The sequence below is a fragment of the Bemisia tabaci genome, chromosome 5 (genome assembly GCF_918797505.1).
Source record: "Bemisia tabaci chromosome 5, PGI_BMITA_v3".
Taxonomy (NCBI): domain Eukaryota; kingdom Metazoa; phylum Arthropoda; class Insecta; order Hemiptera; family Aleyrodidae; genus Bemisia; species Bemisia tabaci.
In genome coordinates, this window is record NC_092797.1 from 35,035,465 (window position 1) to 35,050,381 (window position 14,917).

A 14,917-nucleotide genomic window follows, 5' to 3' on the forward strand; every position below is an offset into this window, starting at 1 on the left:
CAGTCTTATATTGACTTACAATATCACAACTTTTGACTTAGTTCAATGGCGCAACTTTTTCTAGCAGGTCATGTGTATTTCAGACTCGCCTAGATCTTTAAAAAAATCTCTTCTATGGCTTCTCATGATGCTTAGCTTGTCATTTTTCAATGATAATTCAAAGAAAAAGGTGAAGAATCAAGCAATAGTATTAAGAAATCCTGTTGTATTGTAGTTATGGTTTAAGTACTTCACACATGCTCTTTCCTAAGATAAATGCTTTAATTCTCTTGATTGCAGGAATTTTTGGATACAGTTGTCCTGTTCTCACGAGGAAAAACTGAGGACAAATTACGAATTATCTTTGACATGTGTGACAATGATAGGAATGGAGTGATAGATAAAGGGGAGTTGTCGGAGATGCTTCGTTCACTGGTTGAAATTGCCAGAACAACCAGTCTGTCGGATCAACATGTTACAGATTTGATAGACGGCATGTTCCAGGTATTTTATCTTCAATTATTCATTAGTTGTCTGTTACGGTTGAACCTATCAAGTAAAATCAAGTGTAAAATTTTAAATGAAATGGTAAAAAAATATTTCTCACGAGGTAGGTAGCCTCTAGTCTTACATCGCCATCCTATTTTTAAAACATTCAAGTTCCTAAAGTGTGTTTCGATTAGAGCTATTTGGTATTCTGTGATGTATTTATTCGAACCTGTAGCAACTTGGCCTAAGCTGTAATTCATTCATCACCCATCTTGGTGTACTAATTCCCATTTTATTTCGTAGGATGCTGGTCTTGAGAGCAAAGACTTTTTGACTTATGATGATTTCAAGGAAATGATGAGAGACTACAAGGGAGACTTTGTGGCAATAGGCTTGGACTGCAAAGGAGCCAAACAGAATTTCCTGGACACATCTACAAATGTTGCTAGGTAAAACAGCTCGCCTAAGAACGAGTACTAACTTTATTATTCTTTTGATCAGGAGCTGTGGATCTCGGAGATCCTATCAGTTTTTGAGTTAAGAAAGTATAATATGAGGAAAAATTAGCTTTCTTGAACTTTCAGATTCAGAGATCAAAGTATGACTCTTTTTAAGAGAAGGTATCATAGGAATGAGGTGTTCCTAAAGTAGGTATTTGCACCATTGAAACAATGTTGTAAGAGCATATTCGCCGAAAAAATGCCCAAAATGTCAAATCACGGCGGAGTCATGGTAGATTACAATTTGCAGCTTGAAAAATTTGGTTTTCAGAGGAGAAAATTTCAATCTGCAGCATGCAGAACTCAAAATTGTTAGATTGAAATTAAATTTAAGTAATGTCCTTTTTTACCACTGAATGAACGAAACAGCTCATTACTTATTTTTTGGAAAAGTAGAGTTTGCTTTATCAAAAACTCAAATCCTACTTTTTCAACTCAGCTTTAGAATATCTTTACCTTGAAAAATTTACCCTCATGCACTGAGACTGTTTTTCCTGTAAACATTCTAAATTAAAGATTAACGTGTGATGATGTGTACTTTTTGCGCGAGTGAAGAGATTAAAATTTATCCCTGCTGACTCACAGAACATTAATCAAAATTCTAATAACTATTCTTGCAGAATGACAAGTTTCCATCTGGATCCATCTCTTGACGAGGACCGCAGCTGGTTGAAAAAGAACTGGGATTGTCTCACAACATTCCTTGAGGAGAACCGACAGAATATTTTCTATCTCTTTTTATTCTATGTCATCACCATTTCTCTCTTCGTTGAAAGATTTATCAGTGAGTAATATCATATTTGACTCCGTTATAATAAGAAAACAGAGAAGAATCGGAAAATTAAAAAACTCAAACTCACAAAATAAAATCGTTTTATTTTGTGAGTTTGAGTTTTTTAATTTTCCGATTCTTCTCTGTTTTCTCATTTAATTAGCTCACAGTTTGTTACCTCGGTTTTTTTCCGTTAGTTTCGTTTGTTTTCGACTCTTTCGGTTCGTCCGTTATAATAGTTACTGAAAAGGAACGCAATTTCTCCAGAATTCAAAGTTATTTTGAAACTCTTGATCCAACATCCATGTAGGATTACAGTGATTCCTTTGTATATTTTAGACTAAGTTCAAAAGTTATGTTCATTTTTCTAACATATTAAAATTATCCAGAAAACCGAGATTTGCCCCCCAAAGACTAGTTTTTCAAGGGATAATTCAATTTTTTGGATAAATGGTGCATGATTGGGTAAAACGAAGGTTATTCTCAGATTTAGCGTCCAAAAATGCTTTGGATCACCTCTGCAACATGCTTGTAAATTTCCCCTGCTATTTCTGATAGCGAAGTCCATTAAGTCAACTGGCTTAATTCGCCCAATCATGAAATATATGAAATGGAACATATTGTTCTGCGTCTTCAAGAAAGGGTAAAGTTTCAGCCTAGATGTCTGATGAATCTTCACCCATCTATTTTTTTCCTACCACCGAAAACGGTCTTGGTTCGTTCCCATTATTTATCAGTTTTCCGAAAAATCAAAATTTCTCCGAGAGATACATTTTCTCAAACAAATACAGCAGTTTTTGAAAATGAGATCTTTGCTCACTGATCTCAAATTCGTTTTATTTTGGTTGAAGTGTTTCATTTTATGATCCATGCCCTTTCAGAATATTCTTTCATGTCGGAACATACGGATCTGCGACACATAATGGGAGTAGGGATCGCCATCACTCGGGGCTCAGCAGCCTCTTTGTCGTTCTGTTATTGCTTGCTGCTGCTGACTATGTCGCGTAACCTGCTGACAAAACTGAAGGAGTTTTCAATCCAGCAGTACATTCCTCTTGATGCTCACATTCAGTTCCACAAGGTGGCTGCGTGTACTGCCCTCTTTTTCTCACTCTTGCACACGGTTGGTCATATAGTCAATTTTTACCATGTCTCGAATCAACCGCTGGAGCACCTTCAATGCCTCACATCAGAGGTCCATTTCCCTTCTGACTACAAACCTGGCATCACATTCTGGCTGTTTCAAACCATCACCGGTAAGTTTTGGGACACTTACATCCCAAAAGGTTGGGTAGCCTCATTCTCATTTGTGTGAAAATTGTCCCCCATTCAAACTAAAAGAAGAAAGAAAGAAAATATGAGCAGCTTGTTGAGGCATTGTTGAAAAACATATCAAGAGCATAGTTAAACCAATTGGCACTAGTCAATCCTTGCCGGATTAAAGTAGTTGCCCTTTATGTTAACCTAAGTCACCAAAACTTCCGATTTTTGTTCTTTTCCAATAATTATATTCATACTGAAATATGTATATTTGTAGCCAATGTGGATTTAAGGTGATGTGTGCTAGTATTCGTTGAGCTTTCCAATGATTCAGGCAGAATTTATGATTTTTCCTCTAGAAGATAAGTACCAATTTGCCGCCCCTACATTTGTAACGTAATGACTCCCTGGGGGGGGGGGGGGGGGGGGATATTGGCTTTTCAATCATGGATAACACAATTAAAGAGTCAAAAGATAAAAAATGTCATTGTGTTCAACATCTCGGGCCAATCACCCCCATAATCAAGCCTTGGGAGCAGAAATAGCGATATCCCTAAAACAGGCAGGGAAACATGGCAGCCAAGGTTAGCCCTATTCTGATGCTGTAGCATGTTATTAGTAAATTGTGTTACTTGAATTCCAGCCTAGGTATGGTTTTGATTACATTTGTACTAGGTGTTGTTTTTGATTCTAAGAGGATCGGCATTTTTTTCCATTTGTTTAAAAATATATTATGTTTTCCAGGAATTACTGGGGTTCTCCTTTTTGTTGTCATGGTCATCATTTTTGTGTTTGCTCACCCTACAATCCGCAAGAAAGCTTACAAGTACTTTTGGGCAGCACATAGTCTTTATGTGGCTCTTTATGCTCTCATGTTGGTTCATGGTCTGGCGCGAATTACAGGCCCGCCAAGATTCTGGATGTTTTTCATCGGTCCTGGTATCGTCTTTATTTTAGATAAGGTGAGTACCTATGTACCTTCGATGAAGGACTATTAGATGTAGTAAGAAGTAATGCACCACTAGACCTAGCTGTTACTTCATGACTGCATCGCCAGAAATATGTTTGAGCATTTAAAAATTTTCAAAATCAACTAATAAGTGAAAATAATTGTATTTAGTTTGTGTTAGAATCAGTGAATCTAATTTCTCGCTCGTCATAAAAACCGAAGTCAACCAAGTTAAATCAGCCTTTGGAAATTTATGAGTGTCTGCTGTATAAATGAATTTTTTTCCTCTTGATTTCCTAACTTCTTGGGCTTTTTTCCAATTTTCCTTGTTTTTCTCCTTACTGTTTGCTGCTTCAAGAAGTAGAGGAACAATGAACTACTTTGATATTTTTTTTTAAAAAAAAGAGGTTCCTAATGTTGATAAATCTAGAAAACTGTTTGTTGGCTGGAATAAGATCTGCAGTCTGCACCTCCCTACAAGTTTTAAAATGTCACATTCGTGCTTTCCAATCTAAATACCTGCTTATTTGTGTCTTTCTTGAATTTAAGTTAAGGAGTTTTTGAACTTGAACTTAAGAAGTTTTTTTTTACTATCCCTTGATTTTCTGAGCTTTACTTGTCTATTTTGTCAATAACCTAGACGTGACAAGTATTAAATTTAAGCCTAAATGTTTTTCTTTTTGAAATTGACATTTTTTCTATTTACTAATTATTGCTCTTTCCAGGTGGTGAGTCTGCGGACAAAATACATGGCCTTAGATATCCTAGAAACAGAGCTATTGCCATCCGATGTAATCAAAATCAAATTTTATCGGCCTCCAAACTTCAAGTACCTATCAGGCCAATGGGTGCGCCTAGCATGCACAGCATTCCGTCAATCCGAATTTCATTCTTTCACATTAACATCTGCGCCTCACGAGAATTTCTTATCATGCCACATCAAAGCACAAGGACCTTGGACGTGGAAACTGAGGAACTATTTTGATCCTTGCAATTTCAACGTTGAAGTTGATCAACCCAAAGTAAGTCAGCCTGAGCAATTTAGTTTTTAACTTAAAATAAAAGCCTAGGATAGGGGGTAGATAGATGGAATGACCTCTTTAGCCTGTAGCAAGATTTAAACAATACCTATAGTAAAAAAATTTCCCCATAAAGATTTTTATTTTACCTATCAACAGACTTTAATGTCAAAAATCAAGAAGCCTCCCATAGCCATAGAACCCATAGCCTCAATATTTCTGAGATTACTGCTGTTAAGATTTAGTGATTTCATTAATATAAACTTCGAAGGATTCTGCCTTTTTCTATTTCACTCGAGGGGAAGTGTCCCCTCCCGGACTCTCTTCCCCACCCGGTGACTGACGCTGCGCTGCGCTGTGCTGAATGGTTCAGCCTGAACCTTTCCCCTACGTCTGACCGTTCCCCACTCCTCTGTCAATCGAACCATATGCCACCGCTTACGTATTGTCGCTCGCCCACCCAGCCCAGGTACCTACCGGCCAGCGGTCAGTTGATGATAAATCTCGCTCATGCTCCTACGCAGCTACGCATTGATTACCTACGCCAGCGAATTACTTTCCAAATAATAAGAATTTCTTCGATAATAGTTTTCTTTATTTATTCGACGGTATTTTTTCTCTGTTCTACTGTGATTTCCTTGGTTCTCTACTGTGTTTGACTGTGTTGAAATTTATATTAATACTCACACGGAGAAAAAACTTCGTGCATGGGACCCGACGTTGAGATCATATGAATCTCTTAAAACTTGAGGTCCAGCTGCCGAAATTCGGGTCAGAAATCTGAAACACTTCGGTATGCACCGAGTACTTCAGATGTGTGACCTGAAACCTTCGGTATATACCGAACTACTTCAATTGTCTGACCCGAACTTCGGCAGATGGACCTTAACTTTTCGGATGCGTGATCCGAAAACTTCAGAGATCCATATGATCTCAGCTTCGGGTTCCATGCACAAAATTTTTTTCTCCGTGTTTCCTTTTAGGGGACGCAACTAAAATTTCAGTAAATTTTTACAGAAAAGTAAAAAAAAAGTGGCTAACAATGGTTCCTCACCTTCTCGTGGTGTTGGCTGTTTTACTAACAATAAGTGGGAACCGTCCATAAGATATAGTCTATTTCTTGCCCTGCCATTATTATTCTGCAAGTTAATTGTGGAATGAGAATTTCATAATGTTTTCTATGAAATCTTCAAAATATAGTGATAAAAAATTTGCAACTACTACAAAATCGGCTCGCGAAGCGAGCCGAATGTCACTCGCGCAGCGAGTGACCGGGGGTCCAGGGGGCGTAGCCCCCGGCTAGGCGTGACGGGCGCGCGAAGCGCGCCCAGAACGGCTAGTAATAGATAAGATTCTATGAATTTTTTATAAGTCATTCCAATGTTTGTTCTTCTCTTTAATATTTATTGACATACAAAGTCTGTTAGTAGATGGTCATTATCTAAAACGGTTTTATTAATTTTAGATCTTTTCGCAATTTTCCATGAGTTACATTTTTTGGAAGACTTCTGTAAAATGATCAAACTTTCATTTAACCAATGGAGCTCGCAGTTTATAATTCAGTCATTTTTTTTTGCATGAATTTTTTTACTGTAAATTATAGTAAGATTGTATTAAATTTTTCCAAATTTTTACAGATTCGATTAGAAGGTCCATTTGGTGGTGGGAACCAAGACTGGTACAAATTCGAAGTCGCAGTTATGGTTGGTGGTGGCATAGGTGTCACACCTTACGCCTCCATTCTCAATGACCTTGTCTTTGGGACGTCAACCAATAGATATTCAGGAGTGGCTTGTAAAAAGGTAAACCATCCATTGAATTTTTCATCTTCTGATTGTTTTTTCACCAGTAAACTCATTTACTCACCTCTTTTTTCATTGTTTCTGGCAATACAGATAAGAAGCATAGTATTTTCATTGATATCAATCGGTTAAATTATTTTATATTCCTATTACTAATCCTGAGATGACAGTTTCTGAGCCTTATGTCTTGATAGAATGTGGTTGAATGTTAGAGACTTTAAAGAAAGTTGTGGTTCTAAGATGGCCATTGTTAACTAAACCTTTAACATACTTCCGTGACCATTATTTTTGCGAACATTTTCTTGAGTAGTTGCCCAAATTTACTAGATTTAGCTGAGCAGATAATTATATGTAATTTTTTAATAATGTCTAAGCTCTTTCTGTAAAATTCAATGGTTAAGTAGCCTTATATATTAAAATAAGTTAGATCAACGATGAAAAGTTTGCAACAAAAAAAAGTTGATCTCACATTGACTCTCCTAATTGAGTCCATCAGGGATTTGCTCAAAGTACAGAAAAAACTCACAGTACTGATAGAAACTTTTTTACTATTTACCAGGTCTATTTCCTGTGGATTTGCCCCTCTCACCGTCATTTTGAGTGGTTCATCGATGTACTGAGGGATGTGGAGAAGAAGGATGTTACGAATGTACTGGAAATCCACATATTTATTACCCAATTTTTCCACAAGTTTGATCTAAGAACAACAATGTTGGTAAGTAGCGTCTGGAAAATTATTCACTTTTTTTTGCTTATGCTCTTAGCCTCAAAACAAGACTATTATCTTGCATTAAGTAACTAATACTTGTAAAACACTTGATAAAATCACCTCATTAAAGATCGGAGGCAAGTACGATTGCACCCTCTTCATGTCAAGAGCATATGTATTAGCTGCATGTAGTAAAACACATCGTTGATTGAAACTTCGAAAAATCAAGTTTTACCCAAATTAATAAAAACACTGTCAGTTGACATCTAGAATATCTATAGTCAGATTTATTACAGATCCCTCCACAACAACGCGGCAGACGATAATTTTAATATTTGTATTGGCCTTTTCTTTACCTAAACAGAGTGCTTGAGAAGTCCAGGATAGTTTTCTCGGAGTGAGTCATATTTATTTTTTAAATTTGCATTAGACTCTTTTAAATCTGGGAACCCGCCAAGCTATAGGTTTCAAAGTGTGCGTAACAAGTTAGATGTTTAATGTCTTGTTCTTGAATGTCTTCTTCTAATATTTTTTCCTCTCTTTCAGTATATTTGTGAGAACCACTTCCAAAGATTATCCAAAACAAGTATGTTCACTGGTCTAAAAGCAATCAATCATTTTGGACGTCCAGACATGTCATCTTTCCTGAAATTCGTTCAGAGAAAACATAGTTATGTAAGTTCATTACTTTACGTTTTAAGTGGATTCCTCTTTGGAAGGAGAATAGTGCTTTCATGTCTATTATCAAATGAATTTTTAATGTCTTTGCCGTATGAGAAGAGAGCAGCAAGTTTTTATGAAGTATATTTCTATACCAGTCGGTATTTTTACTTAATTTTTATGGTTACCTTGAGGCTATACATTAACCAACACAATGGAAGGAAACAACGTATGGGAATCTAAAAATGTCTCGTCGACAAGCCTCTCCATGTCCAATTGTTTTTATAAGAATCTGCTCTTATTTTAAGGTCCCGAATGGCAGCCCCATCTTGTGAGACTTGGCAAGTTTGTAAAAATTGTAGTCAGTATTTCCTAGTAAAATTTTCACAAGTTTAAACATTGGAAGGTATTACGTACCTTGACCTATAACTGTTGGTAAATTTAGGAACCAATACAATTTTTCATTAGTGTGTACAATCCTGATCCCAGTCAAATCTGAGTACAAGAAAAAATGTGGCTTGAATACTGTGACTAACAGTCTGTCTCCTCAGTCTTGCTCTTATACTCAACAGAATTCATTTTCTTACTTTAATCTTAATTTTTGGTACCTTTTGGCCTTGATTTCCTCGCAGAATAGTGAAGACCCTGCACTATTCTACCACCCTGTTGCACCTGTATTTTTAGTCATTTGATTTTCTTAATGGTGCCGCTACAAGAATCTGACTGTGAAATTTTTCTTTTCAGGTAAGCAAAATTGGTGTATTTAGTTGTGGGCCCCGTCCACTGACAAAAAGCATCATGTCCGCTTGTGAAGAAGTGAATAAAGGAAGAAGACTGCCATACTTCATTCACCACTTTGAGAACTTTGGATGATTTTCAAAAAAGAAACTCTTTAGGTCTCAATTTTTTAATTTCTGCCTGCCATTTTGTATTATAGATTGTTAATGTTGTACATTGTTAATTGTGTTTATTTGTAAAAAAGTTACCTGTAATTTGTTTCCTATTTTTGGCGCCAGAGCAGGTTAAAAATGTCTGGCGACAATTCTGTAAATGGCTTCAACAAGCGTTAAACAAATGTTTTGTATTATTAATCAAATACTTTGTATTCATCAGGTTTTCCTTTTTTATTGTTAATTAGATTTCAGTGGTTGTGAGTCATAATTCTATTTTCATTTAGGCTAAGAAAACTGTCACTATCAAAAGAAACATCTCCTTGCTAATCAGTAAGTTATGTGTTTCACACAATTGCTTTGATGAATGAATTTCAGAGCTGGCAAAAAAAAGTCGAATCCGTCCAAAGGCAAAATTTTAATGTCTTATCAGGGATCATTAAATGATCTCGTGTAATGCAGGCAGTGATGCATTTTAATTCTGTAACAAACATGGTTGTAAATACCTCTCCTGACCGTAAAAGTTAAACTTGGGAGTGAACTTTCTTCAAACATACTTTTATTAATTGTAATTGTATTTTTTTTTATTGTAGTAATATTACACGTGAAATAAAACGATTTGAAAGTATTTCATAATTCAGCTCTGGACTCCACAGTTTATTCTTGACCTGTCAATAACAATTTCTGTGAGACACATAACTGATCCATCGGTAAAATGTTCATGCATCAGTGAAACATTGTTTCCGAGGAACCCAGGCTAAACCAGAGATGTATTGTTGAAGTCATCAGAAAAAATGAATATCAGTATCTCATATAATTTCCATCTTTTTAGAGCAGTTGTATAACCGATTGGTTGCTGGTCATAATTGGGAATGACAGGGACATTGTTGTGCTGGACAGATTGTGCATTTCAGCAAAAGTCTTACTATTGGGTTTCCCTCAGCCGTGTCAATTTTGCCAAAGCTCTATTCAAACGCACTTTAATTTTACTTTCTGGAGTAGTCCCAAAAGTCTTCAGACTGGTGGTGTCTTGACTCCAAAACCCAAATAAGTTACCCACATTCATTGCCAGCAATCATAGTTTTAGAGTTACCACACAAGTTTCACATGACTTTAGGGACAGTCTATTTAGAATAAGTTTAGAGCTCTAATCAAACGAGGCTTTGCATCTGCATGAGAGTACCAGTGCCATTGATATTTGGGCTCAAGCTTTACGAAGCCCTTGGGACAAAGTTTTCCTTTTTTGAAGAGTGCTTTGTTGCCAACCTAAGTAACGCAACAAAACTATGTTACCATTCAGCCTAGTTCTTCATACCTTTTGTCACTATCTATTTCTTTCATTAAAGATCTTACTTGAGAGATCGCCTTTTGATTTCTGCTGACCTAACTCTGCCTTAGGAGCTTAATTCATGCAACTGACTCCATATTTTCTAAGCCATGTACAGCTGTGGTGATTTTATTGCAATTTTGAATTGAAGAAAATTGAGGCTATTAATGGCTTAAATAAAGCTAAGTTTATTTGCAAGGATGTAACAATTATTCAGTCTTATACCTTTAATAGTTGGGAAACACTTTTCATTTTCAGTCAAGTAGCATTCAAGATGTTAAAAATAAATGGTCATGAAGAAACAGTCCTGGCCCTAAAGCACTGTTCCACCAGGATCGACAATGCGCATGTTTCATCATGAATCATTAAATTATTTTATGATTGATGCTTTTCCTCTCTCTTTCTTTTAAAAATAGGTTATTTTTGTTCTTTTCTTCCTTTTCTATTTTTTCCTTTAATGTCTCTAATATTGAATCTGTGATTTTGACCAATGGAAACCTGGCCTTGAACCAGAGCTAGGTTTCCTGAGTATTTATTTTTGAGTTGGTTTTTTTTTTTTTTACATTACGCTCCATTCTACCCTTTGTTTTTATGAGTTCAGTCAAAATTTAAGCTAGAAATGTGTATAAAATTGATTTAGGTTAATTAAACATAATGTCCCAAAGCCATGCATCTGAGGGTGTATCGGCTTATTTATACAGCATTTTAAATTATTTCTATCACCCTTTTTAGGTAGAAATAAACTGATGTTGATTAAGTCGGTGCTAAACAGATAAATCTGACGTAGGAACTTCCAGTACATTAAAAAACTGCATATTTTAACTGTGTGTAATTTTTCTTCATCTTTAACTGCGGTCACAGTTAACAGTCAGTCCCCATTTCAAAAAAGCCATTTTTATAAAATTTTCATTTAATTTAATCATTCTCTTATTTAGCTTTTAGAAACACCTGTTGCCCTTTATTCAACCAGAAACTTTCAAATGGAATGGGCAAAGCATTGTTCCTGCGTCAAGAGAAAAATAAAACCAAGAAAACACAAAGAGAGAGAAACTTCTGAGCAAATTGTTATCTAGAATGCTTTGAAACTGCAAATTCTGACATAATTCAGAAAAATAAAATTTATCAAAGATACATGTAATTTTATAAATTATGAAATCGAGATTAAAATTTAAATTTGTAAAGTTTATTGAAGAATTGTTTATTTACTTTGTATTTATCTTTAACTAATATATTTTCTTTTTCATTTGTATATTTTCTATCAAATTATTTCCTCCAGGCAAAACTTTTATAAGCCACCGTACCATAAAAGAGGTGAAGATGTTCAAGGCAAAATTTTAAAGTATAACATATCTTGAAGAACTTCCTCACATGCATTGAAATTACAGTAAAATGTGCTTCAAACAGTGGTGGCCCATTTTCAGTAACAAACACAACTGATTACTAAACTTGCATCATTGCTGATTCTCAAGCTAAATTCTTGGTTGACTTTGGCAATGCCAAGTGTTTTAGATCTGATAGCCTTGAACAGAATGTTTTCTAATGAGCAGTTCAGATTAATTCAGTTTCAACTGCATGAAATTCTGGTTCTAATTTCTTTCAACTTTTAGCTCCAGTTCCATACAATGTTCGTGCCTTGAATTCGTCAGAATTTGACTTGACTTAACCGTCTCCTTTTCATGGAATTGGAATTGGAAATTAATTCTGTGGAATCTGAATTCGATTCTATGGAATTTAAGCTGAACCATAGAATCGGTGATAAAATCCCTTGAAGTTGTAATTTAATTCTGAAGAATTAGTGTTGGAATTGATTAAAATCAGAGCTGATATTATTTGAGATCAGTGCTGACGTTCTTTGGAAGTACAGGAATAGAAATCTGTGATATTATAATTGAAAATCCATCTACTTGAAACTTGGTTCCTGAATCTAATCGATTTGAGTTAAAGTTTTGTGGAATTAGAAAATTCCATGGAATTCAAAAACCGAATCATGACGGGGCAACAAGCTAATATGAAATGATTTGCCACTCAGAGGCCACGATGATGTGTCCTCTCCCATCTAGATTTAGAGGAGCCTGAAGACCAGCAACAGGTACTTTACGAGATGAAAATCTTATCATATTTTTTGGAAGGAAGCAGGTGGCACAGTGGTTAGTGAGAGGATAGTAAGAAAAATGAGAGGAAATTACATTTTTACGCTGGTTCAATTTAAATAATTTTTTTGAGAGCTAATGAGCTATGTAAGTTTTTAGCAGTCCAGTTTAGATTTTTCTAATTTCCACAGTTCTTGAGAATTGCCTAAATTAGGAAATCTACTTTCCAACAACCTTTGAATAAAAAAAAACGTGATACAAGAAGAAATTTACCTTGAAGATTCCTTGAATTTGCCATCTTCTTTTCCCATCTGGGAAAGCACTGGCTCTCAGAAGTGGAGATGGAAGGGGTCATCTTTTTTGATGGCGTATCGCCAAACCAATCTGCAAATGCCAATGTTTGTCCCTCTTGACATCTGATAGATATTCAACAAGCAATCTGATAGGATGAAAAAAAGACTCATTACTTACTTACAGTATTTAGTTCAATATTCACTAATGACAACAAAAATAACAAGACTAAGATCAATGGTGGCAAATTTTTTGTGAGTAGGACGTAAACTCACAGCTTTCACACTTCGCAATCGTCTAATTCTTCGTCAACTAGACTCCAAGCATTGGAGACATTTAATAATATAACAACACTAAAGATCCCTTAAGCCTCAGCAATTTCTGTTGGCGAACTTTCAACTTTGTTCAATTTGGCAAGGCATTTCAACATGATCTAGAGTTCAGAATGAGAAGCTACGAGCTCTAAAAACATTAGAATACTCACCTCGGCTGAGGTACTGGATTCCTGCATCGTTTTTAAATTTATGTTCATCTATAAATTTGTGGGCAAATACTGCAAGATTATGGATTCTACTACTACCTGAGAACCAGAGTATATTAAGAAAAAATAGATTGTAAGTTCAGGATTGAAATCCTCCCGCATCGTGTTTTAACCTCAAGGCTTTATTTCTACTTAATTTAAATGAGTATAATAATACACTTGTTTAATGGAAAATTGTTTATGCCCATACGTATAATATGAGATGTAAATACTACAGTCAGCTGTGGCATTATCATAAGGGAAAAAATTAAACTACGTTTGATCGATGAGTCGATGACCAACATATTTGTTTGGTGTGAACTTCACCCACGAAAAAGTACCTAAGTAACCACTAACAAATCGACACATTCTGTTCTTCGGGTGTTTGCTGAACTTTAAACGAAGATAAAACAATCTGAATATTCTAGCAAAATACATTACTCCTGATTTAACAGATTATTTTAAATCAATAAAGAAATCTGAGTCGATCGAATGTCATCATGATCGAATGAAAGCAAGAGCGAGCGATGAATTTTTGCTTTGTTTACAAACCCAACCATGTGTCGCGATTGGTCGCGAGCGCAACGCGCAACGCGATTCATGAATGAACCATTCAAAATAGAACGGACCAATGAGCGACCGAGGATTCGTCATCGTACGCATCGTAGTACTCCACGTAGTATTTTGTAGTAAACGTTGCCAGATCGAATGAGCAAATGACGGTAAAAGCTTTCCAGGCAGTGAAACATGTTTATATACCCGAGATTTCAGTGGGAATTTCGCGATTACTCGTCTTACACGTTCTGTTACCACGAGAACGAACTACATTCGTCGCAAATCTATTTTACAGGTAGGTACTATAGATGGTGTCTTCGATCGAATTTTGATTTTGATAATCTATCTTCGTATGGATGGTTTTGTTTTTATGTAGACGTGGACTCTCAGGATAGCGTGGGATATCCCCTCCATTTTGGCCTCAACTTGTGAGCTTTTTTTGAGCTTGGGAGTTGATTTCAGAGAATCTCGCGAACTTTTACGTGAGAATCAAAAATCGCAAATTCCTCACACATGCAACATCTCCATTGTCAAAATTAGGAATGACTCACCGTACGTACACATTCTCGTAAAAGGTGACTAAACTAGCGCAAGCAACTATTACTGCTCCAAAGTAGCGTATATTGCCTAAGTAAAATATTGAAGGCAAACTGGTCGAAGCGGAGCAGTTACGCCGCGCAGCACCGTTATACTTACTGATTCGATAAATAAAGCATAATACTTACACTTGGAGCAAATGAGGGATGCTACGCAACAAAGATTTTCTGCTGGTCTGAAATCGATCCTATTGGCTGATTATTGATTAAGCTCCAAAAATTGTACCAGGTTCACTCAGCCGTAGATATTAACAGTTTCTTGTAAGATTTATTTGTTGCTCTTGGAAAAAAGGCAAGTGGGTCGTGATTAGATGATTTCCTCTTGGTGTACCTATCTGTATGGACCTCTGTGCAAACTATAGCAATCGATCAGTCTGGTCAGAGGTCCGATATCTGGGAAATCTCTACCGAAAATGTTGGTTAGTTTAATTTAATGTCGTCTGCCTAGGTTTTGATGATGCTCAACTAATCATCTTTCTTGATCATCTTGATTCATCTCATGAGTGGTA

At 36.0% G+C, this 14,917-nt stretch overlaps 1 protein-coding gene across 1 annotated transcript in view; it reads left to right on the plus strand.

The window, feature by feature from the left end:
• Duox (dual oxidase) overlaps positions 1-11,605 on the plus strand; it is a 71,790-nt gene extending 60,185 nt beyond the window's left edge. The window contains exons 13-22 of the mRNA XM_072300620.1: positions 280-483; positions 772-917; positions 1,589-1,752; positions 2,622-2,996; positions 3,745-3,962; positions 4,675-4,971; positions 6,606-6,770; positions 7,330-7,485; positions 8,026-8,154; positions 8,884-11,605. Coding sequence (XP_072156721.1) covers positions 280-483; positions 772-917; positions 1,589-1,752; positions 2,622-2,996; positions 3,745-3,962; positions 4,675-4,971; positions 6,606-6,770; positions 7,330-7,485; positions 8,026-8,154; positions 8,884-9,012 — 1,983 coding nt within the window. The 3' untranslated portion in view covers positions 9,013-11,605. The remainder of the gene's footprint in view (positions 1-279; positions 484-771; positions 918-1,588; positions 1,753-2,621; positions 2,997-3,744; positions 3,963-4,674; positions 4,972-6,605; positions 6,771-7,329; positions 7,486-8,025; positions 8,155-8,883) is intronic.
• Positions 11,606-14,917: the final 3,312 nt, after the last annotated feature.